At 39.1% G+C, this 27,799-nt stretch overlaps 1 protein-coding gene across 1 annotated transcript in view; it reads right to left on the reverse strand.

Annotated features, from left to right (window-relative positions):
- Positions 1-27,197, reverse strand: part of ITGA4 (integrin subunit alpha 4) — a gene marked incomplete at its 5' end in the record, with an annotated part of 35,254 nt that extends 8,057 nt beyond the window's left edge. Inside the window, 19 exons of the mRNA XM_083865078.1 lie at positions 286-384; positions 1,101-1,251; positions 3,482-3,558; positions 4,989-5,138; positions 8,173-8,327; positions 9,704-9,858; positions 10,226-10,271; positions 11,589-11,679; positions 11,993-12,087; positions 13,672-13,783; positions 14,460-14,597; positions 14,692-14,751; positions 15,077-15,162; positions 18,539-18,668; positions 19,329-19,396; positions 20,664-20,793; positions 20,892-20,998; positions 26,817-26,938; positions 27,013-27,197. Of these exons, the coding sequence (XP_083721204.1) occupies positions 286-384; positions 1,101-1,251; positions 3,482-3,558; positions 4,989-5,138; positions 8,173-8,327; positions 9,704-9,858; positions 10,226-10,271; positions 11,589-11,679; positions 11,993-12,087; positions 13,672-13,783; positions 14,460-14,597; positions 14,692-14,751; positions 15,077-15,162; positions 18,539-18,668; positions 19,329-19,396; positions 20,664-20,793; positions 20,892-20,998; positions 26,817-26,938; positions 27,013-27,197 (2,157 nt within the window). The remainder of the gene's footprint in view (positions 1-285; positions 385-1,100; positions 1,252-3,481; positions 3,559-4,988; positions 5,139-8,172; positions 8,328-9,703; positions 9,859-10,225; positions 10,272-11,588; positions 11,680-11,992; positions 12,088-13,671; positions 13,784-14,459; positions 14,598-14,691; positions 14,752-15,076; positions 15,163-18,538; positions 18,669-19,328; positions 19,397-20,663; positions 20,794-20,891; positions 20,999-26,816; positions 26,939-27,012) is intronic.
- Positions 27,198-27,799: the final 602 nt, after the last annotated feature.

A 27,799-nucleotide genomic window follows, 5' to 3' on the forward strand; every position in this document is an offset into this window, starting at 1 on the left:
GACCTAACACATATGCCCATGGCATTAGTCAGCTCACTTGTCTGGAAGCCAAGCACAATCAGTCAATGCATAATACGAACACTGTTGTCCCTTAATGAATTATTCCAGGGAGTGTTTAAGCAACTCACTTAAAAGTAGCAGGAGAGATACAGATACCAACATGACCAGAGATGTTAGGTGGGAATGAAGAAGAGATTCAGAGATTTCCCCCCCGCCCCCCCCCCATGAAAGTCCTCATAACATACTGAGGGTGTTTTTAAAGCTAGAACATCACTGACAGCTTACCTTTGAGTTGTGATCCACATATAAATAGCCAACACTGCACTCAAGTGTCACCGCATTAATTTCTTTATCTAATACTGCACAATGTATCTGTTTTTCTTCCTAAAATAAAGGACACATTACTAATGATTAAAATAAAAAGGTGTTGTTTTTTTTTTTTTTCCCCAGACACTTGAAATTACATGCACACACTAAAATCGGGTGCTTTATATTTTCCTGGAGCAGGTGTTTATTATTTCACTGATGCCAATATCCAGGACACCCATGAGCACTTTAACTTAACAGATTATATTGATTATTATATCAGTTACTTCATCTGCTCCTTGCTTTTACTGAAGCTAAGGCACATGCACCAGACCCAGACCCACCCATGGTAAAAGCCAACTCACAAAGAGGGATCATGGGGATTCTACATGGAGAACAGTTATTTTTAAAAGGCAGAAAGAGAACACAATTGGATTTATGACATTTTATAAGCCTGTATATTTGGGAAAAAGCAGATTTGATGAGATCTTTGTGATCACTGAAAACCTAATCATCAGCCAAAAAACAGCTGTAACACCCTGAAATAGTTTTAAACCTTTTTTTTATTATTTATTTTAGTTGTTACCGAAATTATGTAAGTCATCTGTATTAATTAACTTGCACTTGATTTAGGCAGCTAGAAGTCTAAGAAATTAAAAATTGGTGGTTTGGCAGCTTTTGGGACATAGGTTCAATATCTAAAGAAACTCAACAATTCATAAACATAATTTGAAAAACGCCAGGCTGAAAAAGAAAAATGTCAGAGGATTACTGATTGATTTCTTTTTCCTTACCAATTCTAAAACTCGAATGTAATAAAGACCTTTAGGGATCTGAACATGGAGGAGAGTTTCATATGCATCATCTCCAACATTAAGCAGAGAAATGTTCAACAATAAAGTCTTCATGCTTCCAACACCAAGGTACGTTTTCTTATCATAGGGCCTATAAAAATAATTATCAAAATGTAAATGGAAAGTAATTCTAGAAAGCCTATAAGCAAAGCTGCTCTTTTAGGTAATTTCAGTTGGTTCTGACAAAGCTCAGCTGGAGATGTAAGGGAAGGTTTTACTCAGTTCTGTAACTAAGGTATGAGACCAGTTATATGATGGTCACCCCTTAAAGCCTGAAGTGGTTAATCAGGGAGCAAGGAAATTATCATCAGTCCAGTTGTGCTTCTGGCCTTTACAAGAGTAGTCCTCTCCTTTACAGGCCAGAATAGCAAAGTATCACTGCCACAGTATTTTCAGACATTATTTCAACATTCACTCTGCACTCTAGATCTGAGATTGAGTTAATATGAAGAGAGGCATAGTGAACATGCCTCCCTTATGATCGATGTAATGTTCTATAATCATGTTACAAGTACACACACCCTATTGGGGGCTAAAAGTAAACTTCAGCTTGACATTAAAGTTTAATTAAGACTTGTAGAAAGGGTGCCTAGAAATAGACATTTATCAGATATTCTGGCTTGAAACCAAAGCATTAGTCACTGAACACCTTTGGGAAAGAAGCTGGCACTTGTAAAAGCAACAGAAGGCAAAAGCACTGCATAAGCAGATAGGTTCCAAGACAAAAGCAAATTAAAGACAAACACAATGTTAACATTTTTGGTAGCTTGTCAAGTTTAGGTTAAATTTGAACGTTGTTTTAGTACTTATATACCCACCACTCACTCCTCTTACCCCTGTTAAAGCCAAGCTCATTAACAATATGCTGTCACAAAGATGCCTCCCAGCTTAACACACAAGTACACAAAAGCACCAGGTGCACATCTGGGACTACAACAAAGCTGAACTAAAGCTTTTCCTGGGTAATCATATTTCATTCTTCATTAAAAAATGCATGATGCAGACTAGAAATTTACAGAGCAGGCCAAAATCTAAGCAATTTAAACAAAACACCATAGTGTATACATGAAGACTTGTTACTCATGTTATTATTGTTAAATAAAGCATTTCATTGCCATCCCTATTTGATTTCATTCTTCTAAAACCAAAGGTGTTTGCTTTGCTCTTCCAGCATAATGAATGCATCCTGTCAAGACAAAATAAATTATCACTTCACAGCTAACTGGCTCTTAATCGAGATTCCAGGGGCACAAGGTAATTTAAGGTGATACTTCACACTTTCATGAAGATATTTAGACTATTTATTTACACTGCAAGTCTGCTACTGGTGCCTAATGTCAAGCAGGTACGTCATAATCTGTTTTCCTTTCTTGGAGCTTGGAAGTACTTTCAAAACCACATTTAAAAAACAAAAAAGTTTAAGAGTGTTTAAATAAAAGAAGCATCCAGCCTAAGAAAATGTAAGAGCTTAAGACTCATGCTACAGGCCACATGTTAAAGTGGGCAGAAGGATCCTCATCTTACTCTGAAATCTATGAGGATGACAATGATTGTGCTCAGGATCACCCAGGTGTGATTAATCTGCATTATGTGACTGTCAGCATCTTCTGATGTCATTTTAGGTTGTTCAACCCAGTATTTTGATTTAAGTAGAATCAACTTCAAAAGTGGTGAATGACACAAGAAAATCCAAGTAACATGTAAAAATATCTAAATAGCTGAGATTCACACCAGCTACAATTTCTCTTTTTGCTCACTGACTACCTGCATTTCTTACTTTGAAATATAATAGTCAATAAAGAAAAAAGCTGTGGTTATAAAATAGAACAATTAAGTGGCTCTTTTATTTAAGAATACTGCATCTTCAGTTTTATACTGCTGACTGAGACTTCATACAGTGCAAGTACAGCACGTCCAGAAAGAGCAGCAGAAATAACCAACAGCTTGTGAATTTTACAATAGTTATGATGTCTGCATATTGAGTATGCATCGTGCAATCTTATCTTAGCCCAGTTATATACGAAGTGTAGAACACAAATTTATGTTTTTGTGAAAATGTATTTTACGAGCTGTAAAATCTTCTAATTATGCAATAACAGTTCTTCAATCATATAGATTTCAGTTACATTTCCTGGAAGATTTATGATTTAAAAATAGTCTTCAATTAAGCACAGATTTACTACTTGTTTTTTCCTCAGGGAATCCTGAGAATTTGTAAATTACTGTTATTTATATACAAAAGATTAAAGAATAATTTAAATAAAATCTTACTAAATCTTGTCCAAAAAAATTGAAAGCTATATTAGCTATATTATACTTACTTTGGGAAAACAACTTTTCCAGAAACTCTCAAGTCAGCTGAACAATTTTCTTGGGAGCAAAATCTTGCAAAAGTAAACTGTAAAAGCCAAATTAAAAAAAAGGCACTTCAGTGTCATATGCTTCCTATAGTGAGTAACAGTATTTCCAGAGAAAGAAACCCATCACCTAGTAACTAAGCATCAGGAAGTGTCAAATAGCTCTTAGTGCTAACATACAATTCAATCAGGCTGTGATTTTCCATTTCCCAAACACATTCTGTGCATCCAGAGTAACAGTGAAGAGGCTTTCCAGACTCAGTCTGTCACAGTTAAACCTGTGGGTGTATGTTCAGACAATTTTTACAGCAGTACATAAGGAGGGCAGAATGTTTTAGAAGATCCAGGAGTGATGTCTGTGCTGTCTCTCCTAGAACACAGCACATTAATTTTTGCAAGAGTTTAATTACACAACCCTTACTTATCCTACTGTTAGGTTTGATGAGAACAGAGACACCACAAGTTGCAGGTGCCCATGCCTTGGTTATCAATATGTTACAGAGCACATTTATGTCACTGTATTCAACATCACCCTCTTTCTTTCTTTCTTTCTTTCTTTCTTTCTTTCTAACTCTGAGGTTTCTAAAACAAAATTTGCAATGAAAATGACAGTCAAAGCATGTAATTAAAAAGAAGCTTTTACATATCTCAGGAGTTCCGATGACCAACTGCACCTCAGTTACAGGAACCCCAGAGAAAGCTCAGTTGGAAGGACCCATGAGGATCACTGAGTCCAGCTCCTGGCCCTGCACAGCATCCCCAAGAGTCACAGCCTGTGCCTGACTGTCCAAACATTGTCCAAACACTTCTGGAACTCAGACAGGCTTGGTGTTCTGCCCACTTTTCTGGGGAGCCTACTATTGTGAAAAGTTAAAAATCCAGTGCATTCTGACTTTCACTGAAGTCAAAGTCTCTTAATAAGTTGGAATTCTTTTGGAAAAAAGGTTGATTTCATAGTTACTAAAGGATAAAGAACATGCTCTTTCTTTTCCCTCACAGACTTTGTGTTTGAAAACCTGCAGTACCTTTAGAGAACTAATACTTCAAGATTAATACCAACATGACATTGTGTATTTAACACAGAAATGATTTTAAAGTACCATTTTATATTCGAAAGTGACTCATACTGTGTATTTGAAAAAGAATGGATATTTTAAAAAGTGAATTTTATACATGTGTGTTCTGAGGTATATAGCACTATATATGCTGGTAAGTTCTTGGCACATACCTTTTTTATTTTTAAATCATAATACAGATTGCATACAACTTCTGTGAAGATTTTTTTAAGCAAAAAAATAGCTATTTTTTTAGCATTCTGGTTTATTAATTAATATCAAGACACTATTCCTAGGTGTTGGTCTGGAAAATGCATTCCTTCACATGCTGTGAATCAGTGAAGCTTTTTTTAACTGGAGATTAAAACATGAATATTTACTCACTGCACTGGAAAAAAGAGCACTCATCCACTAACCTTGCTTTTTATAACATCTTTTTCTTTCTTGCGTTGAAGAACAGGTTGAAGTGGTGAAAACTCTTGAACATCTCTTTTCTGTAGAATATGATGCCCCAGATGATAACTCGCTTCAACATGCACAGGAGTCAAGATATCCCTTACATCTTTCTATGAAAATTGGAAACCTAATGAGTTAATCATATAAGACAAAACAAGTATGCTTATGTTTTAAAGTTACAAGGTTGCCCAGAACTCACTAAAACAGCAAAACTTAGTTTTCACAGGTAAAATAATTCCATATGGCTGATAGAGTTTTCCAGACAGCTTTGTTGCTGGAGGAGGCAATCAGAAGTGTGTAAAAGCATAATATGTTCAATGACAGCATCAGCCATTTCAGATGATTCTTCTCTGAGGAGAAATCTTACTGAATAGCAAGCCTACTTCTGCCAATAATCCTGACTCAAACACCTATGAAAGGCTGCACTGCCCAGGTAGAAGAACAGGCTGAAAAACTGTCTGAAATGGGGAAAGTTAACCAGTGCAATGAGCCAGACAAACTCAATGGGTATTTGTGTGTAAAATCAAAAGGAGTTCTCCCACAGTACAACTAAATCAAGTCGTGACTGCATTTTATTTTTCTGCCCCTTCATTCTGTGTTAAAAAGATTGAACTCCTCAATAAATGACTATTTTGTACATGAAGCTTTGCCTGTGCAGGAATGCTCAGATCAGAGCCCAAACTACCTACTTGTGAAAACTGAACAGCTTGAAGCACCAACAGTAACAAACCTGATTAAATTACTCCCTAAGTGGAGGGGATAGACAGACACTGATTGTCCTTCCACATGGCCACTGTTTTAATTCTTATCTGCAAGCTTGTGTTGGCCAAATCACGTATTATCTAATTCATAATAATTTTCCACAAGGTCTTCTCTGCATCTGCTTTATACTACTTCCATTATACTAATTAGCTATTAATTAGCCTTTACTCAAAATACATAAAATTTATATTGTCTCTTGCAAGGACTGTACTTGACAGACATTCACACTTACTTAACTTTAGGAGCTTCATACAAGTGCAGAAACCTTCTGGGTGGGAGGAAATGCTTATAATGCTATTAATTAAGAATTGAAAAGAAAATTAAATTCTCTGGAGGAAAAAAACCCCTAATGATGGACTATAGGAAGTGATGAGGCAGATCAATTCCTTCCTCCTACACAAATACCTGCTAATGCTGGTACAGCAATCTGTACAAGGTCAGCTGTCAATCACATCTCTGTTAGTTTACAAAAACTCTTATAAAGTAAGTGGCAATTTGCCATTGCTCCTGCAAGCAACACTCACTTAGGTGCAACTATCAGTTGAGATGCATCTGGGCAATTTTCCAGGAGGTAACATAAGCTTTCCTTTCTACCCTGAAGCTTTATGATGAAGAATTGGCTTCTAATTGTGTCACAAACAAAAAGTAAGGGAAACCAGGGAAGAAGAAAAATACATGGAAGAATATTTCCCTGCAGGTTTTTTTGTAGCTATAGAAAATAAAATTTATTTTCCAGCCTTTGTGCAGGATCAACTGCATCAGTCACCTTGATAGATGTTTGTTTCAAAAGGTTATAGAATTGCTACCTTGAGGATTTTAAAGAAATAGCTAGGCATACTAGTCCATTATTTTATTGCCCTTATTTCCTCTTACATCTAAATACTTCCTCTCTTCCTCCCTTGATAAGGTCTGACAGGAGAGAAGTCTGTTTTTTCTGAGTTTAATAAAATATGGCTTGTGTTCACTGATTTTTATTGTTTGTTGTGATTTAAAACTTTTAAGTTTTTCCAAATTTTTTTGTTCTGAAAGACATGCTTATAAGATGTTTGATAGAATACAACTGATTTTTTCCTTGTTAATTGAATGACCTTAAAAATATTATATCCTTGTCCTAATTACAGGTTTTTTTCCACTTTGAAGACAAGTCCTTCATTCATCTTTTGGAGGGATACGTCAAGCTTGAATACAACAGTTCATTCCCTCCAGGGCAACAGCCACTTCAGACTACTTTTGTAGTTAAGATCTTACTAAGTTACTTCTGGGTCAGTACCATGCTCAGTTTCAACGGATGGTGGCTGTGGGATCAAACCCTGCTTCTGCAGAACCCAGCAGGTGGTGCCATCTATTCCTGGTGTGGGTACAGGCCTCCCTGGCTGACACCCTGCACAGCCTCCTGCTGTGCCCATTGCTCTGGCAGAACTTCTGCCTTCTCCTCTGAAGCACTTCTGTCAGCAGATTTTTCTACAGCAAAGCTGTCTCCACACCATCACAGAAGGAGAGCTGTAACCACATTCACTACTAATCTGGTCCAAGAGAAAGATATATCTGTGCAGGCTTCATGTTTGTAAGCAGAGAGATCCCCTTTTCAGCACAGTGCACATTCTTAATAGTGTTCAGCTCTAAATTAATTTATGGAACTCTCATGAGTGCTCTTCCTACTCCATTTCCACCTTCAGATTATGGGTGAATGTTGCATTCCTTGAAGGAAAAAAATCAAGCAAGGCCAAGCAAAGCTCTTGCTCTTCCTTCACATTCTGCTAGCCTTTGGCTCCTTGCAGCAAATTCACAAAGCACACCACACTCTAAGCCTTGAACTACAGACTTTTCTAGCAGTTGTCTTCATTTCACTCCCTGTGAATCAGGAATGGGTTCTTCCCTTTTTAGCTGAGTCTACTTTATCTACTCACAATAAAAACAGGAGCAAGACCATACCCCTGTTCTTTGAAATAGCTACAAATGACAAAACATAAAAATTACAAGTTTTAGGATTTTGCATTAAGGAATACATAAGAAAGTTCCATCAAAAATGTTCAGCAGAATATAACTGTCATATCTTCATGGTTGCTCCAAACCAATCTCAATCTGTGTACGATCTGTCATCCACAAAAATTATGAAAAAATTTCGAGAATACTCATGGTCCAACTTAATCACTGTGGTTATTATTATGCATCCTCTTAGCAATGTAAGAGATGGCAGACCTGACTTCCCCAGAGAAAGCATCAGAATTAAAATATATTAATTGTGGAAGTTCTGAATACAAATATTGTACTTCCAAAATTACGTGATGCAATTGCAAACAGAGTAAGTTCTTCTGCAGCAGGTCTGCTTTTCAAAGGAGGACAAAGGATTTACAAGACAATACATACTGAAAACTACATTACCCTCATAAATGCTGGATGATCTTTGCAGGCAGTAATACTGTTGTAAATCTTTACTCTTCCTGAGATTGTATCATATGTTCCATTGGAGGAAAAATAAAATCTTGCTTGTGTATCCTCTTTTCGGTTCACGTCAACACTCAGATTATAAAGCAATACTACAAAATAAAATCCAGGGAAAAGAAAGGTTGCAAAATCTTTAAGTGTTGCAATCATAATGAATTTATGGTAGAAATTACAATTTCTGACTCACTTCCGTAAGTATGTTCTGTAACATCCATTTTAAAATGCTCTGCTTAAAACCACTCTGACAAAAATCCATACCTAATGAAAACTTTAGGTACCCTGAACATTGATTACTTCCCGATGGCTGTTTCCTGATACATGCTTTTATATCAGGGATAGTTTATCAGGGTGTATTTATAGTTTTCTACCAAAATCTGTTTATAGAAAACCCACTTCAGTTAGTTACAGGGTTGACAGTAATTTACAACAAACAGTTAAGTCAACAAAGACTGACAAATACTGTTTCACAGTTCTTTCTATTGAAGTTAGCATGAACTTTATGATAACCAGTTGCAAGCAAGTTTCAAAGCATTACAGATCTGTTACTTCTAAATTTTTTTGCCAAGAGTTAAGTTATCTACAATTTCTACTAGTCCTTTTTTTAGTTAAAAAGTCTTATGTGCAAGTCCAGCAAGGATGACCGAGACTGACTGCTCAACTTTCAAAATGAAAATGAGTTTCAAAAGATCTGATAAAGATCAAAAGACATAAAACTTTACAGTTCATCACTGCATGTGTTCTCTGTAACATGCTCCCCAAGGTTATTGTCTGCTCTCACACAGAAGAGTTGAGCAATTTAATTTTATATATCAGGTACTTGCATGGCTGTTTGCAGTTTACAAATAGCACATGACAAGTAGGTTAAAAGCACTCAGGCAATACAGTCAAATTTAGACAGTAAATTATTTTAAATTCATTCACCATGAATATTCCCTCTGATAGATACCACTTCTAGAAATACCAGTTTTTTGCCAAAAGCAAAATATGCATTATATAAAACATAATGCAAGATTTATTTTTCAGTAATTTTGGTGGGACTCCCTCTCTTTCACATAATGCCATACCACAATGGTATGATCAGCTGCTTGAGCTGGGTTGTGAAGGAATGTTTTCTCTCTGTTGCTAAGTGGAAGGCAGCATCCTCCAGCAGTTCCATCTGGTTTGGTCCATGCCTGAGAGGACTGCTGTTAGAGGACATCTAAATATCACCCTTTTGATGCTGCTGTCTCTCCAAGGCCATGTAACTCCAGCAGTCCTAGCAGGGATGTGCTGTTATTCCAAATTGAACAGAAGTGTAATGGCTTGATGTCATAGGGTAATCATGACATAAAAAAGGTATCCATGTTTTCAGCTTTTCATTTTGTACTGAAGTCAGATTAATGGACTATTAATGGACCAGTAGCATTATTCTGTAAATAGGTGCATTTAAAATGAATATATGTAGTGGATTATTCTTTTAGTAGCTTACCAACATAACCAGGTACCTCTCGTCCTCTATAGGTAAAGCATAGCTTCAAATTCATACAGGTGGCAGGCTGCTCATTTTCCATGCAGTCTAAATTAGTCCGATTTATTGAATTAGAATGTTTTAAAGAAGCTTCAACAATTACCACTGGTTTTGTTCTAAGAATAGAAAAGAGTTAGTGTTCACAAATAATGTTCTGATTTAGCTTACAGAATCTCTGCAAAAACTAACCATCCCTGACAAGCTATTTTTATATTTTAGAATTTTAAAGTTATCTGCATTTTTCAGATAGTTTCAAATAGTTGTATGCACATTTTTTGTTACCTCAAAAAGTTACAGAATGATATTTTTATTTTTTCAATGTGTTTACTTAAATGTTTTATTTTTAGAGCCTAATGACTGAAGTTCAAGACATCAAGAATATAATGGAGGTTAAATTGAACTACTGAGTTTTAATAAATTCCACTAAAAATAATAAAGTTAAATTGCATGGTCTTCAAAAGTACTGAAACACAGCAATCTCACCTCAGCACCACAGCAGAATCAGAGAAAAATGCACCAACTGCTACATCTGCACAAAAAGAATGTATCAATAAGCATAATTTGTCAACAGGAATTACTTCTTAGGTACAAGCATTTTATAGCATATTCACCTTTTGGTCAACATTAAGACCAAATATTAGAATGGATATCCAAAGACAGTTCCTCAAATACTTGTCCACTGTCCATAAATGCTGCTTGCTAATTTGCTGAACTTGCAGATATTGATAATGTGATGGTCTGATTTCTATTCCACATTTAAGTGGTTGATACTGAAGGACAACTCAGCTAAATAGGAGATACTTGCCTTCTTCTCCATCCAGATATTCAATACTGCTATATAACCATATACATATTGTTTTAATATATAGAATTGATTTGCTTATGTCTATTATATGTATGAAATTATACATACAGAGAGAGAGAAAAAAGTTACTTTATTCTAAATTAACTGAAACCTATTCATGCAAGAAGAAAAGAAATATAGACAGTATATATGCCTCTCAAATTAGGTAGCAAAAGTGAATTGTTAGATGACTAAATGATATAAGGGCCTGCGGATGACTGCCAGATTAGTAACCAACAACTGATCTGAGAGCAGACTACTTGTAACCTACCTTTCAGGCCAGCATTACAAATTAACCTGCATAACGTTTCTGTGGACAGAGCCAGAACATACAACAAGCAGTTCATGGTAACTTTGTGCTTTTACATCCCCAAGAGCAGGACAGACGTACCTGACCTGACCTACGACTTATCTGCAAAATGTTAAAATGTTTTGATGATATGCATAAAGCAATTAATATATATTTGGTAGCTAAGTTGCTTTACACCAAATGAGCACTATTTTGTCATGGCCACAAGAACTCCACAACGGTCTCAGTTCAATGCCATGAGCCCTAAGTAAGGTTAAAGTATTGTTCACTCAGACTGAGAGTCAAGGAGCTCACGACTGCTGTCAAAATCCAGACTCTGGGAAGGCCAGCAATATATTTAGTTTAGCACACTAGTCTGGACAACAAACATGCTTCCAGTGCCCAAACCAGCTCATTGTGACATTTGTAGATGAGACACATCTGCTTTAAAAATATAAATCGTATTTCTCTTACCCTTGTGCACTATGATCTCACTACTACATTGCTCTCAGTCCTTAAATAATAGTTAGATGACCGTGAAAACCGACTGCCTGGCCTCAGCTTTACCTCTTCTTTTTTCTTCCCAAAATATGAGATGTGACATGTCATCTCAATTACAGATTCTGCTTCCGTTAAAAGTATCAAGTAGCACAGTAAGGCTGTTCCCTATGAATTTCTATTCTTTTAAAAATAAACAGAATTGTTTAATTTACCTTGATAGCCATTGTTATCTACATCAATGCCACTTGATATGGATTGTCCAAACATGCTTAAAGAATTACCAATTTCTTGTCCTTGTATTCTCTGAGGAGAAAAATGTGTAAGAGAAAATTATTCTTGGAAAGCTAATCTCTGAGTTACAATTTCCAATGAAAAGTGTTAGCAGAACAATCCTGCTGCTGAACTTAAATCCCATAAACCTTTTCTAAAGCCCCCAAAACATCTTTTTTTCCTTTCTTACAGGTTATATAATGACTGGAAATCACAAACCACGTAAACATATTCTGAAGTCTTTTGATGTACTTCAGATGGTCAGACTGTTAAATGAAGGGAAAATCCTCTCAGACTTAAACTTAGGGTTTCTCCGGACTGGGCATTTTGCATTGAAAAAGCATACCTGTGAAAATGATGGTGTTATTCCATCTTCCCTGCCATTGTATATATAAATAGCCCCTTTTAGATTATCTTCTTGTGGAGCCCCAATTGCCACATCTGTGGAAAAACAATTTACCAATGATCTGTTGACTAGGAAATATGACCAAGGAGCAGTTGAAGAAATACAAATCACAATTCATGATGCATGCAATGCCAGACTAGATTTACTTGCCTGAATTCAAAGGCAGTCTTGAACACAGATATAAAGCAAACAGAAACAATACAGACCAGCTCAGTAATCTGATTCTACCTTAATTACTATGTGTGAAAAGCAACGATCAAATAACTGCCATTTTGTTCAGGATGAAGTCTATTTCTAGCAATACTAATTTCGACCCTTAAGAGGTTAAAAGGTTACCATGAAAGCAGGCAAAATTATCATGATTTTTAAAAAAAGAGGAATAAAACCCCCTTGTATTATGGAACAGTGATGATTTTCTTGTTCTTCCCACATGGATTAAGTCACTGGAACACAAGTACTCATTACAACACCCAAAATGAACCATTTATTTTTCTATGAAGTGTCTGTAACAGTTAATAATAAGCTTGAAAAGGCATTTAACAAGGAAATGAAGGTAGCTGGTTGGTACAAAGGGATATGTTTTATGCCTAGATAAACTAATCCCAGAGGGGTGTGGCAACTCAAACTGAATGAACAAACCTACTCACCAATCCATCCTCAACAGCCCTTACCAAAAACTCCCATAGTTCAAACAGCCAGAGGTTGGTAACCAAACAGTGGAGGGAGGGATGGGGAAATTATTTACACCATCTTGAAAGTCACTTTTAATAACTGTGAACTTGCATTTACAAATAAACAAAAACTGAACTATCTGAAAATCAGAAATACTTTAGGCAAAGCCTCTGACTGTTTGGTTTTATGGAGCAATTCTCTGATTGAATCCACATTCACTGAACCCATACTGTGGTGACTAAACCACATAATACATTTCTCTACTGGTGAGATGAAAATGGAACAGTCAAGTTGTGCCTATTAAAATTATACACACGTTCTTGAGGTCAGATTCTACACCAACACATACACCATTATCTTTACAGGGCTGATACTAGTGGTTGAGATCACTGAAGAAGTTGGCTGTGGTTTGCTTTTTAATTACTACAGAAAAACACTTTACATTACCCAATTTCACTTTATATTTTGCTTCCAGCCTTTTTCTTATAATTTTTTTTTCCTACTGCCACTCTCCATATTACATGCACTTTTTATTTCAGTATTTCCACAGCAGTCTCCCAACATGAAGGTTGTTTGCAATATCCCCGTGTATTTAGTACTTACTGGTGACAGAGAAGCAGATTGACTCAATTTTTATTCCTGATTGTTACAAAATTGGCAAATTGTTCCCCAACCTTTGTCTCAGATATTTAACACAGATTTAGTGATTCTATCTGAGGTCTAGCACCAAAAGTTGTAGATTATGTTATCACTTTATGCTCATGCTCTTTATTAGACAGAATCCAGTCCCCTGGTATCACACATCAGTGTCTGTGAAGCAGCTGTATTTCAAGTCAGAAAAGTCGAGTCCCAAACCAGAAGAGTTCTCAGACTTACATAATCCTCCTGTCATGACATTCCAGTGATCAGAGAGAATTAAACCCAGCAGGTTTTCTTTTATTTCTTACCTTCAAAGCCATCATTATCAATGTCTCCTAGATTGGCTATGGACTCTCCAAACCTTGCTGCATATGAGTCACTCCCACTGAGCTCTATGTTCAGTTCTACCATCTTTGCTTTCTGAAGGAAAAAACAGAGTCAGTGGCACATTAACGGAGCCCCTTCCATGTGACCTGGCATATTACTCAATATGTTAAAACTGCCTTGGGTACTAATATATAACCCTACCCAACTTCTTGAGCTAGATCCAAGCATTTCAAATATATTTTATGGCATTTAGTGTAAGAATAGTAAAGTGATTACACTTCCACTTCTCAACCTCAGAAAGAATAAAAAGAAGCCTATTCTAATGCATGATCTGTCCAGTCAGGTTATTTGCAAAACTGAGGAGTACCACTCTCTTTCCTGGCTGGTACCAGTAACTGCATGCAAATGTTTCATTGCTTGCTTGCTTCTGAAGGGCTTAATAAGTTGCTCTTCAGATGTCAGTTCAGAGGGAAGCACAGCAGTGGAGGAGAGCTTGGAAAAGGGCTGCAGTGGCAGGCTGTCACCACCCACAGCTCCTGGGAAATGAACCCAGCCTGTCTTCAGTTCCAACACTGGTGTGAGTAACTGCTACAGCCGACACCGCAGCCTTTGGGGGTGTGCTGTGCACTCCTGCTGGGGTAGTCATCACTGCTCTACTGCTGCTTTTTCCTTATCTGGAAATATGGGATAAGAAGAGAGGAAAACTCTTCCTCTTAGCCTATTAAACCAGAACGGCTGTGTTGCCCTGTTTTTAAGAGAAAATACTTACAGAACCTGAATTAAGATAGACATAAACTCTTCCCTCTTCTCTGATGGTACTTTGCATTGGAGCACCAACCAGTAAGTCTGAGAAGCCATCTGAATTCAGGTCCACTGCACAAACTGCAGCTCCAAAGTAAGAACCAAGCTGTGTGCAGACAAGAAATCATTATTATTTTTTTGATTTTGATGAAGATGCACTAGAAGTTATAAGGCGCAAAAAAGTAATATGAAAGTTTTACCTTTTTACCCCTTAGTTCAAACAGAATATTTAGTTGCTTCTCAATGCTAAAAATATATGCCTAAAATGAAAAGAAAATACAAGTGGAGTTCAGCAAACTGTAATTTGAAATACCTCCCAGTGCTCTCTCTACAGCATGTGCTAGAGAAACAGCAAAACAATGCACAATATCACAAAGTACAGCTACTTCCTATCTGCACCTTTCTTTAACACCATAGTTCACATCAATGTTATCCAGACTACCTACCCTAATTCCTTCTTCAAGTTTTCCCCCCACGAGAAGTCATATCTGATACTTGTTTTTAATAAATTAATCTAAATTGGAAGATCATGGGTGTTTTTGTGAGGTTATAGTCTTCGAGCCAATATTATAGACAATCCCTTACTTTACCAGTCTGCTCCTGTTGGGGAGCCCCTCCAACTACTTCTATACTGGATGGTGTCAGAAAATGTCCAGCTCCAACAGAATATCCTGCAAATCAGAAATGCATTATTCAATACTGGAAATGCTGTATAACAAAGAAAGAATGAGAACATGCCTTATAAAAGTTGTCAACACCATAAATTATTGTGAGTCTGACATTAAGACCTCATGCAAGTCAGCAATGAAAGTAGAATAGAAAGTTTTTGAAGTAAAAGGTCACTACAGACAGTAAGTTCCATCAAGCAGAAACACTCATTTCTTCCCAAGAACTCAATTATCTGCCATACTTCAAAAGACAATAAAATAAATTGCAAACACCTTCTGTTAACGCATATTCTGCAATTGTTCAGTGAGTCCATACTATTTATATAAATAAAAATTATCAAAAGTACATTCGCTGCAATGTGGAAATACTTGATTCAATTGTTACTCTTTGACTATTATAACTGGATTGAAGAAAAAGTAAATGTAGTGCTACTTCTATGTGCACATACACTGAGCACCATGGACACACATGAAAATGTCAGGAAATTGAAAAAGACTGATTATGCAATAAGAAAATATTACACCAGCTTCTGTAAATAAATCTACATTACAAAGCACTTCTGTATGTGGAGATACTGTAAACAGGACCATATTTTGGTGCAGACATCCAGACACAGAATTGCAAAACAAAGGCTAACACCTTCACCTGTAGCTGCACAAGTTATCCTTACTCTTTCTAGAATACATTGGCTCAGCTGAAACAGGGAAGACAAATAACATTCTGCTACTCTTGCATTTACTGAATGGTTGCTGTTGTTAACAGCATGCAGAGAAAATGGAAAAATCATCTTGGATAGATGAGAGCAAGCATTGAATCTTTCATCTGTGAAGTTAACTGCCTAGAATTTAAGTTCTCATTAAGCTACCTTTTTCTTTTCATATTTTAAGCTAAAAGAGATGAACAGAGTAATCTATCACTTGAAGGTCAACACCTAGTTTTTATTTACTCAACAAAAAATTAAGGATGAACCTTAATTTACCTCCTCTGACATTTATTTTCTGGTTATTTTTGTTTTCCTAAAGTGTAAACATTACTAATTCTTAAGAGCTTTAAAAAAAAGCCAAGCCTACACAAAAATTAGTGTAATAACATAGTCCTCATTTTTCTTTAATGGTATTAAAATTGTTTGTCAGGGGAAGGGGAAATCACGTAACTGACCCTTTAAATTTAAAGGCATTGAGAAATTTATTTCCAACTCCATAGTTTTCTCCTTTTTACCATCACTACAGTTTTTCAGTTATCTGAAATGTTACTTGCTCTTCTCAGATTTCCAAAAGGAACTGTGTTCTTGTTGCGGTCTGGTTCTACTTTAGAATTTCTTTAAGGTAGTTTGTTAGGTGGCTAAGGTTACTTTTTCATCAGGGCCAGCTGATTCGAAACACTGAATAACTTTGAAAATTCCTTTTATAGAAGTCAGCTACTACTCTCCAAGAGACTCTAAAGTAGTCAAGAAATAATTACCTAGTGTTATGTATCACAAATGTCTAATTTCCCTCTTTCTTTCAGTTGTCTTATACACCAACAGCTTTGTTTCTTATGGAAAATGCTACAATACTACTGCACTTTCTGTAGTCTCCAGTTTCTTAATTATTACTCTTTAACAGCTTAATGAAAAACATATAGAAAGATGGGGCCAACATCTTGGTCACTACCAGAGGAAGAACAGAATAAGCAGATAATTTTATCTAGTCATGTGCTTGAATTACACTCTGGTCACAATATACTTCCACCACCTGGCAGAGATAATTTTATTCATTACTTAAGGGAGCAACAAACTCAGACCTCTAAAAATAATAATTTGGTAACAGAATTAACCCTGAACAGATTTTTGTCTTCAATAATTACAAAGAAGGGATGGAAGCTGTGGGAGGGGAAGGTAGGTACCTTCAATTTCTTTCAACCACACGATTGGATTATTATGAGGGAAGGAAGCAGAGGTTAAAGTAGCATGAAACTGCAAAATTCCAGTTTTATCACAGCTGCTACTGTAAAGACACACAGATGAGTTAATGGTGCCCTTCTTCACTTTCCTGTAGAAGGGCAAGTTTAGAAGACATACGGCTCTGCTGAGCCAACATGCACCAGATCACTAGAGCAAAGCAAACTCCAGCTGATTTCAGGTCCTGGATGGGCAAAGTAACTAAGAGACCACATATGCCTTCCCTAACCTCTCCCCAACACAGTCCAGGTTTTCTGGCTTCTGTATCTGTGTATCTGGCTTCTGGCTGTCATTGGTTTGGCTCATTCATTACATTATTTCTCATTCTTATACTTGTAGAAGCAGAAATATGGCATGAACTGTTTTTCCCTAGACAGGTGCAGTACTTTTTCTGCTGATTATTACTGGAAAGCTTGAGCTTTTTCACTCTCTGAAGCTTTTCTTCAATGCTGTGAAAGGTTAGAAGTTCTACTGGTTGACCCAAGGGATCTGCATTTCTGATCCCCTTTTACCATCCAGTCTCTCTTCTGCTTGACTTTCCCACAGAGTCACCGTGGCCTTTCCAGGCTCAGAACTGAATTTTGAAGTCTTAGTTCACTGTGTTTCACAACAGATATTTCATAACATACACCAACTTCCTATTGTCAGAGGAGTGGAATCAGAAACAGGAAATGTTTATCCACGTAAACCAGAACTTCGAATGGGAAAATGCAAAAACCAATGGTCACAAGCAAAAATATTGTTGCTCAGGAGTTCAGGAAGGCCAGATGAGCTTTTCTCAGTGTGCAGTGAGAAGACTAAAGCCACTGTTATTTTTTTGGCATAAACCTTTCCAAATTGTAGCACTAAACCCAGCTAGTTACTTGGATATAGGCACATGAGTAGAGCTTCATGGCCTTGGGTTACAGACATTCATAAATGAGGTTTGCCTTCCCACACATCCAGACTAAGAGATGTTTGGAATAAAAAAGAAAAAAATAACCATTGGAGGAAAGTTTGTCTCTAAAGGTCATAGCATACTTCCCCTTACTGACAATACAGTTAAGACTTGCTTGCTTGCAGCTTTCACTGTAAAAATCTTTTTATATCTCTGTTATACATGAAACCACTGTCTTTTTCTGTGAAAGCTTCTGGCAGGATTTCATACTTAAGTGAAATCAAAGCATTGCTAATCAGAAGCATCGCAACTTTTCAAATCAAGAAACGGTTAAAGGTCAGTGGTGAGATGATAAGAATAGAAATCCACTGTTTGAGAAGTTTCCTCATAAAAACAATAGAGAGGAAGCCTTATAATTAAACAATACTTAACAAAATCAGAATAAATCTTTAGAACTGTTGCTTCTGAGATTAATAGTGAAAACACTGAAAAATACTGTGCACTCATCCCAAGGCCAGTTATTTAGCTTATATTTTAGTAAAGAATTAAATATTTTAAGTACCTAAATAACTGCCAGATTTCACTTGGTTATCTGAATCTGTGTAAGCATGGATTGTATTCGCAGTTGTATTGTATATAAAAACAGAACCAGTCCAATAAAATGATCCAGGGGCGCCCATTATAATTAAGTCCTAAAAGAAAAGTAAAACAAAGCCATGTTATTCACATTGAAATATTCACGAAAATATGCAAAAGAGGTAAAATGCTCTTCTTTAGGTCTCCTGTGAATTCCATGACATGCTACTGCAGATGCACCTGGCTCAGCACTGGGGTTTATTACTAAATTACAGATAACATTTTCCAGATTTCGTAAAAATACCATTATTAAAAGCTTTGAACTGCAAGAACAAAATAGAGCAACAATCAGGATATTCTCTTCTCAAAAGACATTTTTAGAAATTACAATCTTAGGGTGGGATGGAGATTAAATAATATAGAATATTACTCTGTAGAGCAAGAAAGTGAGCATTATAAATGTTACATCAGCAGATTAAAGAAAATAATAAAATTTCATCTTCCACTATAACCATGCCCTTTTTCCAGATGAAAAATAACTTTGGATTTCATAAAATGTAGAAGTATTCTTGGGAATGAAAACTGAAGTCTTACTTAGGAATTATCATGCAAGTCATAGCAAGATTCAATTAAAAAGAAATTAGAAAAGTGATTTTTCCCTCCCACAATAAAATACAGCATTGGTGTTAGCATTTACATGCCCGCTTATATATATATATATTATACATAAAAGTAAAGATATAAACAGAGAGACATTTGGTATCTTTAATACACACCTCAATGTAAAAACTAGATATTCCAGCCTGACATGACCCATGGTTTTCTCCAAACTTCTGTGCAAAATCTAGGAATGGGCAAGAAATATTAAAAAGGATGAGAAGCATATAGTTCCAGAGTTTTGTTACCAGGCTTTCAACAGAAGCTGAGACAACGTAGGGAAAAAAAACCAAACAACACCTCCCCCAAAAAGTTGGTTTCAGTTCTGTAATACAACTAAAAACATTGGTTTCCACTATACAGCCTTCAGGTACAATACAGTAACAAACTCAAAACACTATGTATCACTTGATCACACCTGCCTTTGAAATATTATGACTTTAAAGGCTATACTTGTCTTTCAAAAGTGTTCCATGAACAAAACAGCCAAATAGTTTGAGCACCACATCTGGATGCTTATCCACTCTGTCCTTCAGGCATACTCTAGACAGGCTTATATACCCTGACAGAACTTGTCCTGTGCACCACTGGTGCCATGAAGGCTTTGTGTTATGGCAGTCTTAGGCACACTTTCATCCTAGCAATCCAACACTGTCCCGCTCTGTTTTCCTGCAATTCTTTGCTGACTGCTGCCATCAGGGTTCCCTTCATTCCATATGTAGTTTACAGTCTCCAAAGCTAAAAGCATGATTTCACCAGCCCTTGTAACAGTCTCCAAAGGCAGCAGTGGGACATTTGATGGCAATTACTCTGTCTGCACAGAAAGATTGCCAGCTCATCCTTGCATTGGCAGAGCACAGGGGCACAAGATCATTCTCTGGGTGGATGGTAGATAAGAATGGGAAAGTATAGATGGAATAATGTGATAGATTCAGGCCTTTGACTCTTATTCTGTTCCTGAAGTTCTCTGATGAAAAACCCCTGAAGGTCTCGTGGCACAGCAGCAGCCTTGGCAGAAGACAAGTAACACACACACTGTGGCAGGCACCACAGTACCTTTGTATCAAAGGCTAAGGAGCAGATGGCAACGATCACTTGCAGGTATTTCTGCTGCTCTGCTGTGAGACCCTCCAGAGCAATAACAAAAGTAAAGGAAGGAAGGATGTCCTCTACTGGACTGTTTCTGAGAAGCACACCTCCTTCAGCAATGGAATCCAGGAAAAAAAACTATTCTGATGTCCTGTTTCAATTATTTTTTGCCTTTTGAAAGCAGGTTTTCTTTGAAGTGATAAACATCATTACATCTCAAACTGGGCTCATATCATCAGCACTCAGCCTCCAAACCTTTGGCTGCAGAACACTCTCTCAGAGCAACACAGGCTTTTTACGAACTCTGCCCCATTCAATTGTGTATCTCACCCTTTCCCACAAAAGGGCTCGAGCATTCTGCTTACCTATATAGCATGGGCATACTCTTCTGCTCAGCTCAGTTCGGAAATCAGGAGGAATGGCAAAACAAATACCATGCGGCAGTTTGTGCTCCTTTTTCACGTAAAACACATTTTTCCATCTATGTCCACAAGCCTGTGGATATAAAACAAACACACCATTCAACATGGAAGCCTAGGAAAGCTGACTGCAGTCTGACAAACAGACACACAGACCCAGTGGTGAATACATACAACCATAAATCCGCTCTCCCTTGGTTGTCTCGACAAGCTGACACCCAGCCACTGATTATCCCGCTCTTCCACACAAGTCCTCCCACAGCGCTCGCCACTGGGATGGCCTAGGAGACAAAGAGCAATGCTCTGAACAGAGGGATAAGGTGAAGAACAATGTGGTGGGTAACAGGAGCACCCAAGAGCTCCAGGTTTGGTGGGTCTGACCTCTGTCACTGTCTCACACAGGTCATGTAGACTTTTTACTTTCTTCTTGAGCAAAGGTATGGTTTGGGTAGCCAAAGGGAACATCCTGGATCTGAATGTGACAGGCTGGCAGTGAGGATGGGCTTCTTCATCATTACTCAAAAAGAAAGTGACATTATACTCAATTTTGGTGAAGGGCTTTCCCTGTAAGTGCTCTTCAGCCTAAAAGTTCATAAGAAATAGAAGTAATACTTCTGAGTGCCACCTAAACTCCAGCCTAAAGCAAACATCTCTCCAACTATGCGTCTACTGGCAGCAGACCTTACTTAAACCAATCTCTACTGCAAATGGCTCTCAAATAAAGGTTGCATAACTGCCACCTCTACTGGGTATGGCAGATCACTACCCATGCATGTCCTGCATGCTTCTTCCACTGTTGCAATTATTCACCAGCAGCTCTTAGTGTTCATTCTTAAGTAGAATTATTTTTTAAAACCTTGAGAGAACACATTGAAATGTTCTCTTAACTGTGCCCCCACAGCCCAAAAGGCTACAGCACTGCCAAGTTAGCAAATATTTGCTTTCTTCTGAAAAGCAGAAAAGTAGTGGTCCCCAGGGTAAGGAGAAGCTACACATTTATTCTAAGTTATATAAAGCAAGCTTTTAATTTTTAAGATATTTGTATGACTAAGCATTAATAAAATTATTGAATTGGTATTTTCCATGCATCAGCAAGATAGTTGATGAAAAAAACTTCTTATAAAATAAGGAAACATATTATGTCATTTGAACAAACTCTTTTGTGTAATTTTTAAGACTTTCTCAGATTGAATACAGCTACAGGTGAAGCCAAAACGTTTGAGGTTTAAGCGTTAGTTTAGTTATCCAGGAAGAGGATGTGAGTTCAGACCAGAGAGTACTAATGCTGATGAGACATCATCTGCATGGTAAAAAGTCCCATAAATCACACTCCACACCTTCTCACCCCTCACACCACCAAAAAGCCTGCAAAGATTAACACACCAAACAAAACAGCTGTGCTGAGAGCAGAACTGGCATTTATTACTGTCCAATGCATTAGAGAATTTAAATGAATACATAGATTATCCTATTGGCTAACATCAGAGATGTGAACTTCCATGTACTGAATATATACTGCTTCTCAGAAACAAGTGTGGAATTTAGTTTTGGAACTGAATTTTGGAGTTATGTAACGGAAACTTTCTCACTACCTAAGGGAGACATTTCCATGGTTTGCATGAATTATAGAGCACCTTAAGCTGAAATCTCGTCAGAAAAGAAAATTCTGTTATACTCCCATGCGTAAGAAATAGTCCTCCTTTAAATTGCAAAAGGCACTTTTGGTAACTCTCTTCTAGCAATGCATTCCATCCTCTTATAACAATGACTTACCTGGGACTTGCTTTTATGTGGATTTGTAGGAAATGGAAGAAGTAGAGAAGACCAGGCAATAAATTTAGACCCAAGAGACTGAGACTTTTTATCAGTAAATCAAATAAAACCAGACAATGATGATGTGAGAGATGACTAAGTTCAGCCTGTCTCAATGCTTCCTTCCTGTGCCTGTTTCAGAAGTTTGTAACAAGAAAAGGCACCACCATTCCTTGACACTCATTGGATTGCATTCCCCTTTTCCTCTGCTCCAGTATATGGTGATTCAGCATTATTTTGGCCCTTTGCTGACATGCTGCCCTATGTTTCCTCTCTTTCTCTGGCTGGCAAGTATTCAACCACCTTGAAATTACAGACCTTTGTGGGAGAGAGAAGTGAGAACCTGACATCCCAGACACTCTGATGAGTCCCTGCTCAGGCTATGACATTATAAAAGCTTTATCAAATGAGAAAATGCAGTATTCTGCACAAGCAACAGAGCAGCACTGCATAAGCTCAAGAGGACATGGCAGCTTGATTGCCTCAGGGAAAAGGAGCACGTGCTGTCATAAAGTCACTGAGAAATAAGTAATTGCCCATGCCTGTGTACATTACACAGCTGGAAGATACACTTCTGCTATAATCCCCTCTGAACACACACACAGAAACAATGCAACTGCAGATAAATAAGGTCATAACTTATAAAGCCACTTCTGGTTTTGGCTTCAAGGATCATGATACAGATGTTTGCAATATCATCTGAGAAACCAGTTTTATATAACTTGCTCCAGTGTTTTTCATGCCCAACAGCCTCTCATGACCCATTTTGTCCTCCCATAACTCCTCTGGTCCTATTGCAAGCTGATGGAAACTATGAAGTCCACTGCAAAGGCAGTAGACTGATATGCTGCTCCTAGATGTCAGGGCCTCAGAGTCTATTTTTACTCACCCAGGAATTATTTTCTGTTTTCACAGATCTGATACGTTTTATTCCTCTTACATGCCTCAAATGACTTCCACCCAAAAAAATTTAAATGACACCTGTTTCCATCCTTCTGTAATAGACCTAGGTCCAGAAGATCCCATGTTCCTTGGAATGGTATGGCTATTTGAAAGAGGTCATTTGCGAGGTATGAGCAGTGCGAACGACATAAAAAAGCCACAATACCAAACCCCAAACTTACTGAAATCAAAGCTGAATAAACACAGCTCTGCCTTTTGGGGAAAACCATTAACTGTTCACTTTTCCATTGTAACGATTCAGCTGGGGGAGCTAGAGGGCAATTTGTTCACAGGTTAATTGTAGCAAAAACTTAAAGGAAGGGAGCAAGACTGAAACTGCAGGCAGAGCTTTCTGGCCTTATATTAAACAGTACGCATTGAATTTGTAATGAAAACTAATTTTTTCTTTAGACTGGATGGCAGATTGCACAAATTATTTCCCATATACGTTAGTCAGTCAATCACTGTTTCAAATCCGAGAGCAGCGCTATTGAAGAATTTCTGTAACATTTGTAAGTCCAAAATTCAATAGGTCAAAAGTCTAAAGAACTTTGTGTAAGTTCCTCTGCAGTAACCCGTGACTACCCAAACTGATGTGGGAAAGGACTTGAAACTCGGGACTACAAGATGGACACAATGCTTCAACCTGAAGCACTGTATTTTGTACTTGTGCCTGAAGTTTGATTACAAGCCTCTGCATCTAACATAAGCCATTATTTAAAAATACTCCAAATACAAATAAATCTGCAGTCTAGAACACTTGACACCATAAACATAAGTACTAGAACTTGAAAAGAGACTGAAAACTCGTCTATTCATCAATCAGAGAGAGATTTAAAAGTGCCAACGAGCAGCTAGGAAGACAAAGACTTGCTAATGTATCTCATGGCTCTTTTCAGCTCTTAAACCAGCCCAGGGCCTGCAATATCTTGAAGAACATTAAAATTCTTTAAAGTATGTCTGGATGAGTTATCCCATATACTGTGATGACTGCAGCATAAGATTGCTCCCAGCAGCTCTTTTGCTACTGAGGAAGAGGATAGGAACGTGTGACATATAAAAATACAACAGCAGTTTTGTGTGATCAGAGGCTTCCTAATTGTTCATGAATCCTTCATTAATTAGTTATGGCAGTTTCAAGGCTCCTTTAGCAAATGGAGTAACAAACTATTTTAACATATTTATGCCACTTAGTAATTCACATCCACTTTTACAGAAGCCCAACATTTGGGAAGCCACTTCTATTGCCTGTTATCACCTCTACTTTTTTATGACTTATAATTAGAAACTTACCACCTCAAAGATGCTTTTACCAGAATTCAACTATTTAAGAGCAAGATAGAAACACTTATTTCTCATTGTGCCTGTTCAGTAGTGTAATATATCACCATGCACTTTTTAAAGGAAATTCCCTATTCCATGAGATCAGAACCCAAACTTGAATTCGAGTTAGACAAATGATAATTAAGTTCGGCTCTGTAATTGCAACTTCCCCTGCATATTTCTCTGACCTCAGATACTACCCCACTTCATTCACATCCTATGCACCACAGCTGCCTTTGGCTTCTTCATTGACCCCAATGACCTGTTTTACAATACTGCACTTCTTTTCAGCATCTATTTCACTTCAAATAAACTACAGATGAACCTTAGTGATGCAAAAATGTCATCTAGCAGTAATGAAAACCTACAGTTTGCAAAAATCTCATGTGGTATAACTGTTTTTTTAAAAGGTATGTTGTGCAACCTGCAGCCTCTAAACCTGGGAATAGAAGCCATGTTAACATAAGCCTTTGGAACCACATAAACATTTTCATCTACCTGTTGCCTCATTTCACTTAGAATCCCCTAAGCTATTGAAGAAAAACTCATCGTATTATTTCTTTAGAGATTTTGTTTCTCCATTAGCTAAATGAGTAAACTGAGAGGCATTGCAGATGTATGTAGTTTTCAAAGAACCTGAAACTTCCAACCCTTCCTTTCCTTCCCCAAAAGAGTAAAGGACTATTTTTACCACCAATGCAAGAACAGGGGTTTACTGCCTCTTAGCATATGCAATTTCACCGCTTTATATTTGACCTCTGACTTTTTGCAAACCTCCTCGTACAAACAGGCAGTCAGAAAATATTTTTGTTCCGTATAACTTTTTAATAGATATAGTATTGGAAATTACTCAACAAAACCCCAAAAAACTACTAGGGCTGGTAAAAACTTAATTTCCATTCTTGCTATTAGAAACTGCTTGTCTTTTTCTTATGTGACCACATGTAAAACACCACCAAAGTACCTTAGGTTTTTGTAGCCCAGTTACAAAATATAACCGTTATATCTATTTGTAGCAAAAGAAACGGACGGAACCTGTCAGTTCCAAGTTTTATGCACAGACACGTAGAGAAATAATTGTTTTACCTTTTTTTTTTTTTTTTGGTCATGGAATGCTGAGCTCTGCCCTGACAGCCACCAGTTCATGGCGCGCTATTGCTTTCAAATAATTTGATAGCCCTTTCCCGCCCTCCTCCTTACTGGGCGGCCCGCTCATAACGGATGGGACACTCTTGGTCACAGGACAGGCTGAGGAAGGCTCTCTCCACAGCATGTGAATAGTGTGAACAGCACTGTATGCAAGTGGGACCGGAAGAGAGGCCAAAGCAATTCACACATGCTCATGGCAGCCCACTGCAAAGCCTTCCCCTTTTTAACAAGTATCAAACTTGTTCAAAAGTTAAAAACTTTGAACAGCCAGTTACATCGCCCAAGTACGGAGACTGTGGAGATAAAGAGAAGTTAAATGCAGGACCTGTAAAATCTGATTCAGCCGAAAATAGCTTTGTTCACCTGAAACTCTAATAAACCTGCAAGCAGGGAGAATCCATCAGCAAGACAACTATGGTTCAGAGTTACCTTAGGGTGGCTTCTACGAAGAGAAAGCTTTTCAGAAGAAAACATGATTTAGGCACACACTTCCATCCTCCCATCCCTGAGCCTACTGCATCCACCCCCTGCCCTAAAAGCTGCACCAGCTCTCCACAGAGCAACGTCAGACCGAAACTCTTATGGGGCTTTTAACCCGGAGGCTGAAAGGTGCGAAACGGCTGTGGGAACGACATCTGTCACACCTAACTTCCCCAAATCGAGTTTTGGTGCGCGTTTTCTCTCCTGATGCCGCGGCTGCAGTCCCCGGGCAGCAGCGCTGGTCTGGCCATGCAGCGAGAGGCAGAGCCCCGTGCAGTGTGAGCGGAAGGGCCCAGCGCACCCCGCAGGGAGCGGAGCGGAGCCGCGGGCGCGCAGGACCCGCCGTGCCCGGCCCGCCCGTGCCGGGGTCCCCCCGCCCCCGCCCCGACTCACCCAGCTGGAGCTGCTCGCACCCTCCGCTGGAGTTCCCCTCGATCCGGCACCGGAATACGGCCCCGGGGTTGAGCACGGACTCGTTGGCGGGCCAGCTGGCCCGGGGCGCGCCCACCACCAGCCTGCGGGAGAGACGGCAGCGTCAGGAGCCGCGCCGGGACAGGGCGCGCCGGGCCGGGCCGGGCCGGGGACTCACCATCGCTCCTCGCCGTGGCGGTGCAGGAGAACCGAGTACCCGAAGAGGGTCCCGTTGCCCCCGCGGAAGAGCAGCGCGTGCTGCGTGTCCAGGTTGTAGGGCCGCACCGCCGGCAGGCACTGCCACAGCAGCAGCAGCGGGCCGGCCCAGCCCGCGGCGCCCCGCGCCCTCCCGCAGCTCCGCATGGCTCCGGCCGACCGGAGCGCACCGACGCCGGCTTCCCGCCTCTCCGCTCGGCGAGAGGGCAGGGCAGCGCCGCGCCCCGCCCTGCCCTGCCCTGCCGCGCCCCGGGTCGCCCTCCCCGCCGTCCGGGCCGCGGGTGTCCCCGCGAATGGGGGAGTCGCTCGGGCACGGCGCCACCTCCTCCCGCCCGGCCGCGGCCCCTCACCCTCCCCAGGCGGCGGGGGTCGGGTTTCTCCCCGCCCCGTCCGCGCCCACGGGGACTCTGCGGGAGGGACGCGGTCCCCGGGCCCCGTGTCCCCGGGCAGGGCACTGCCCCTGGGGTGCGGCCATCGCCACACCGGCCGAGCAGGGCGGGCCGCCTGCCCCTCGCCTCTGCTGGACACACTTCCCCAGCCGGGCCGGCAAAGGGGGAAAGAGATACTGCAGACTTGTCCTAAAATCTCCCGCCGAGCAGCGGGCGGGCAGCTCCACCCAAGCGCAGAACCATGTTCTGAGAAAGGAAGTGTGGAGAGGATGACTTTTCCGTTTAGATTTAGGAGGACATCTCAGTACCCCCGTGCTGAAAGCCTTCCCCACCGTCGCTGTGCTGAGGGGGTCATCCCTG

The sequence above is a fragment of the Zosterops lateralis genome (genome assembly GCF_965231275.1).
Source record: "Zosterops lateralis genome assembly, chromosome: 7".
Lineage (NCBI taxonomy): Eukaryota > Metazoa > Chordata > Aves > Passeriformes > Zosteropidae > Zosterops > Zosterops lateralis.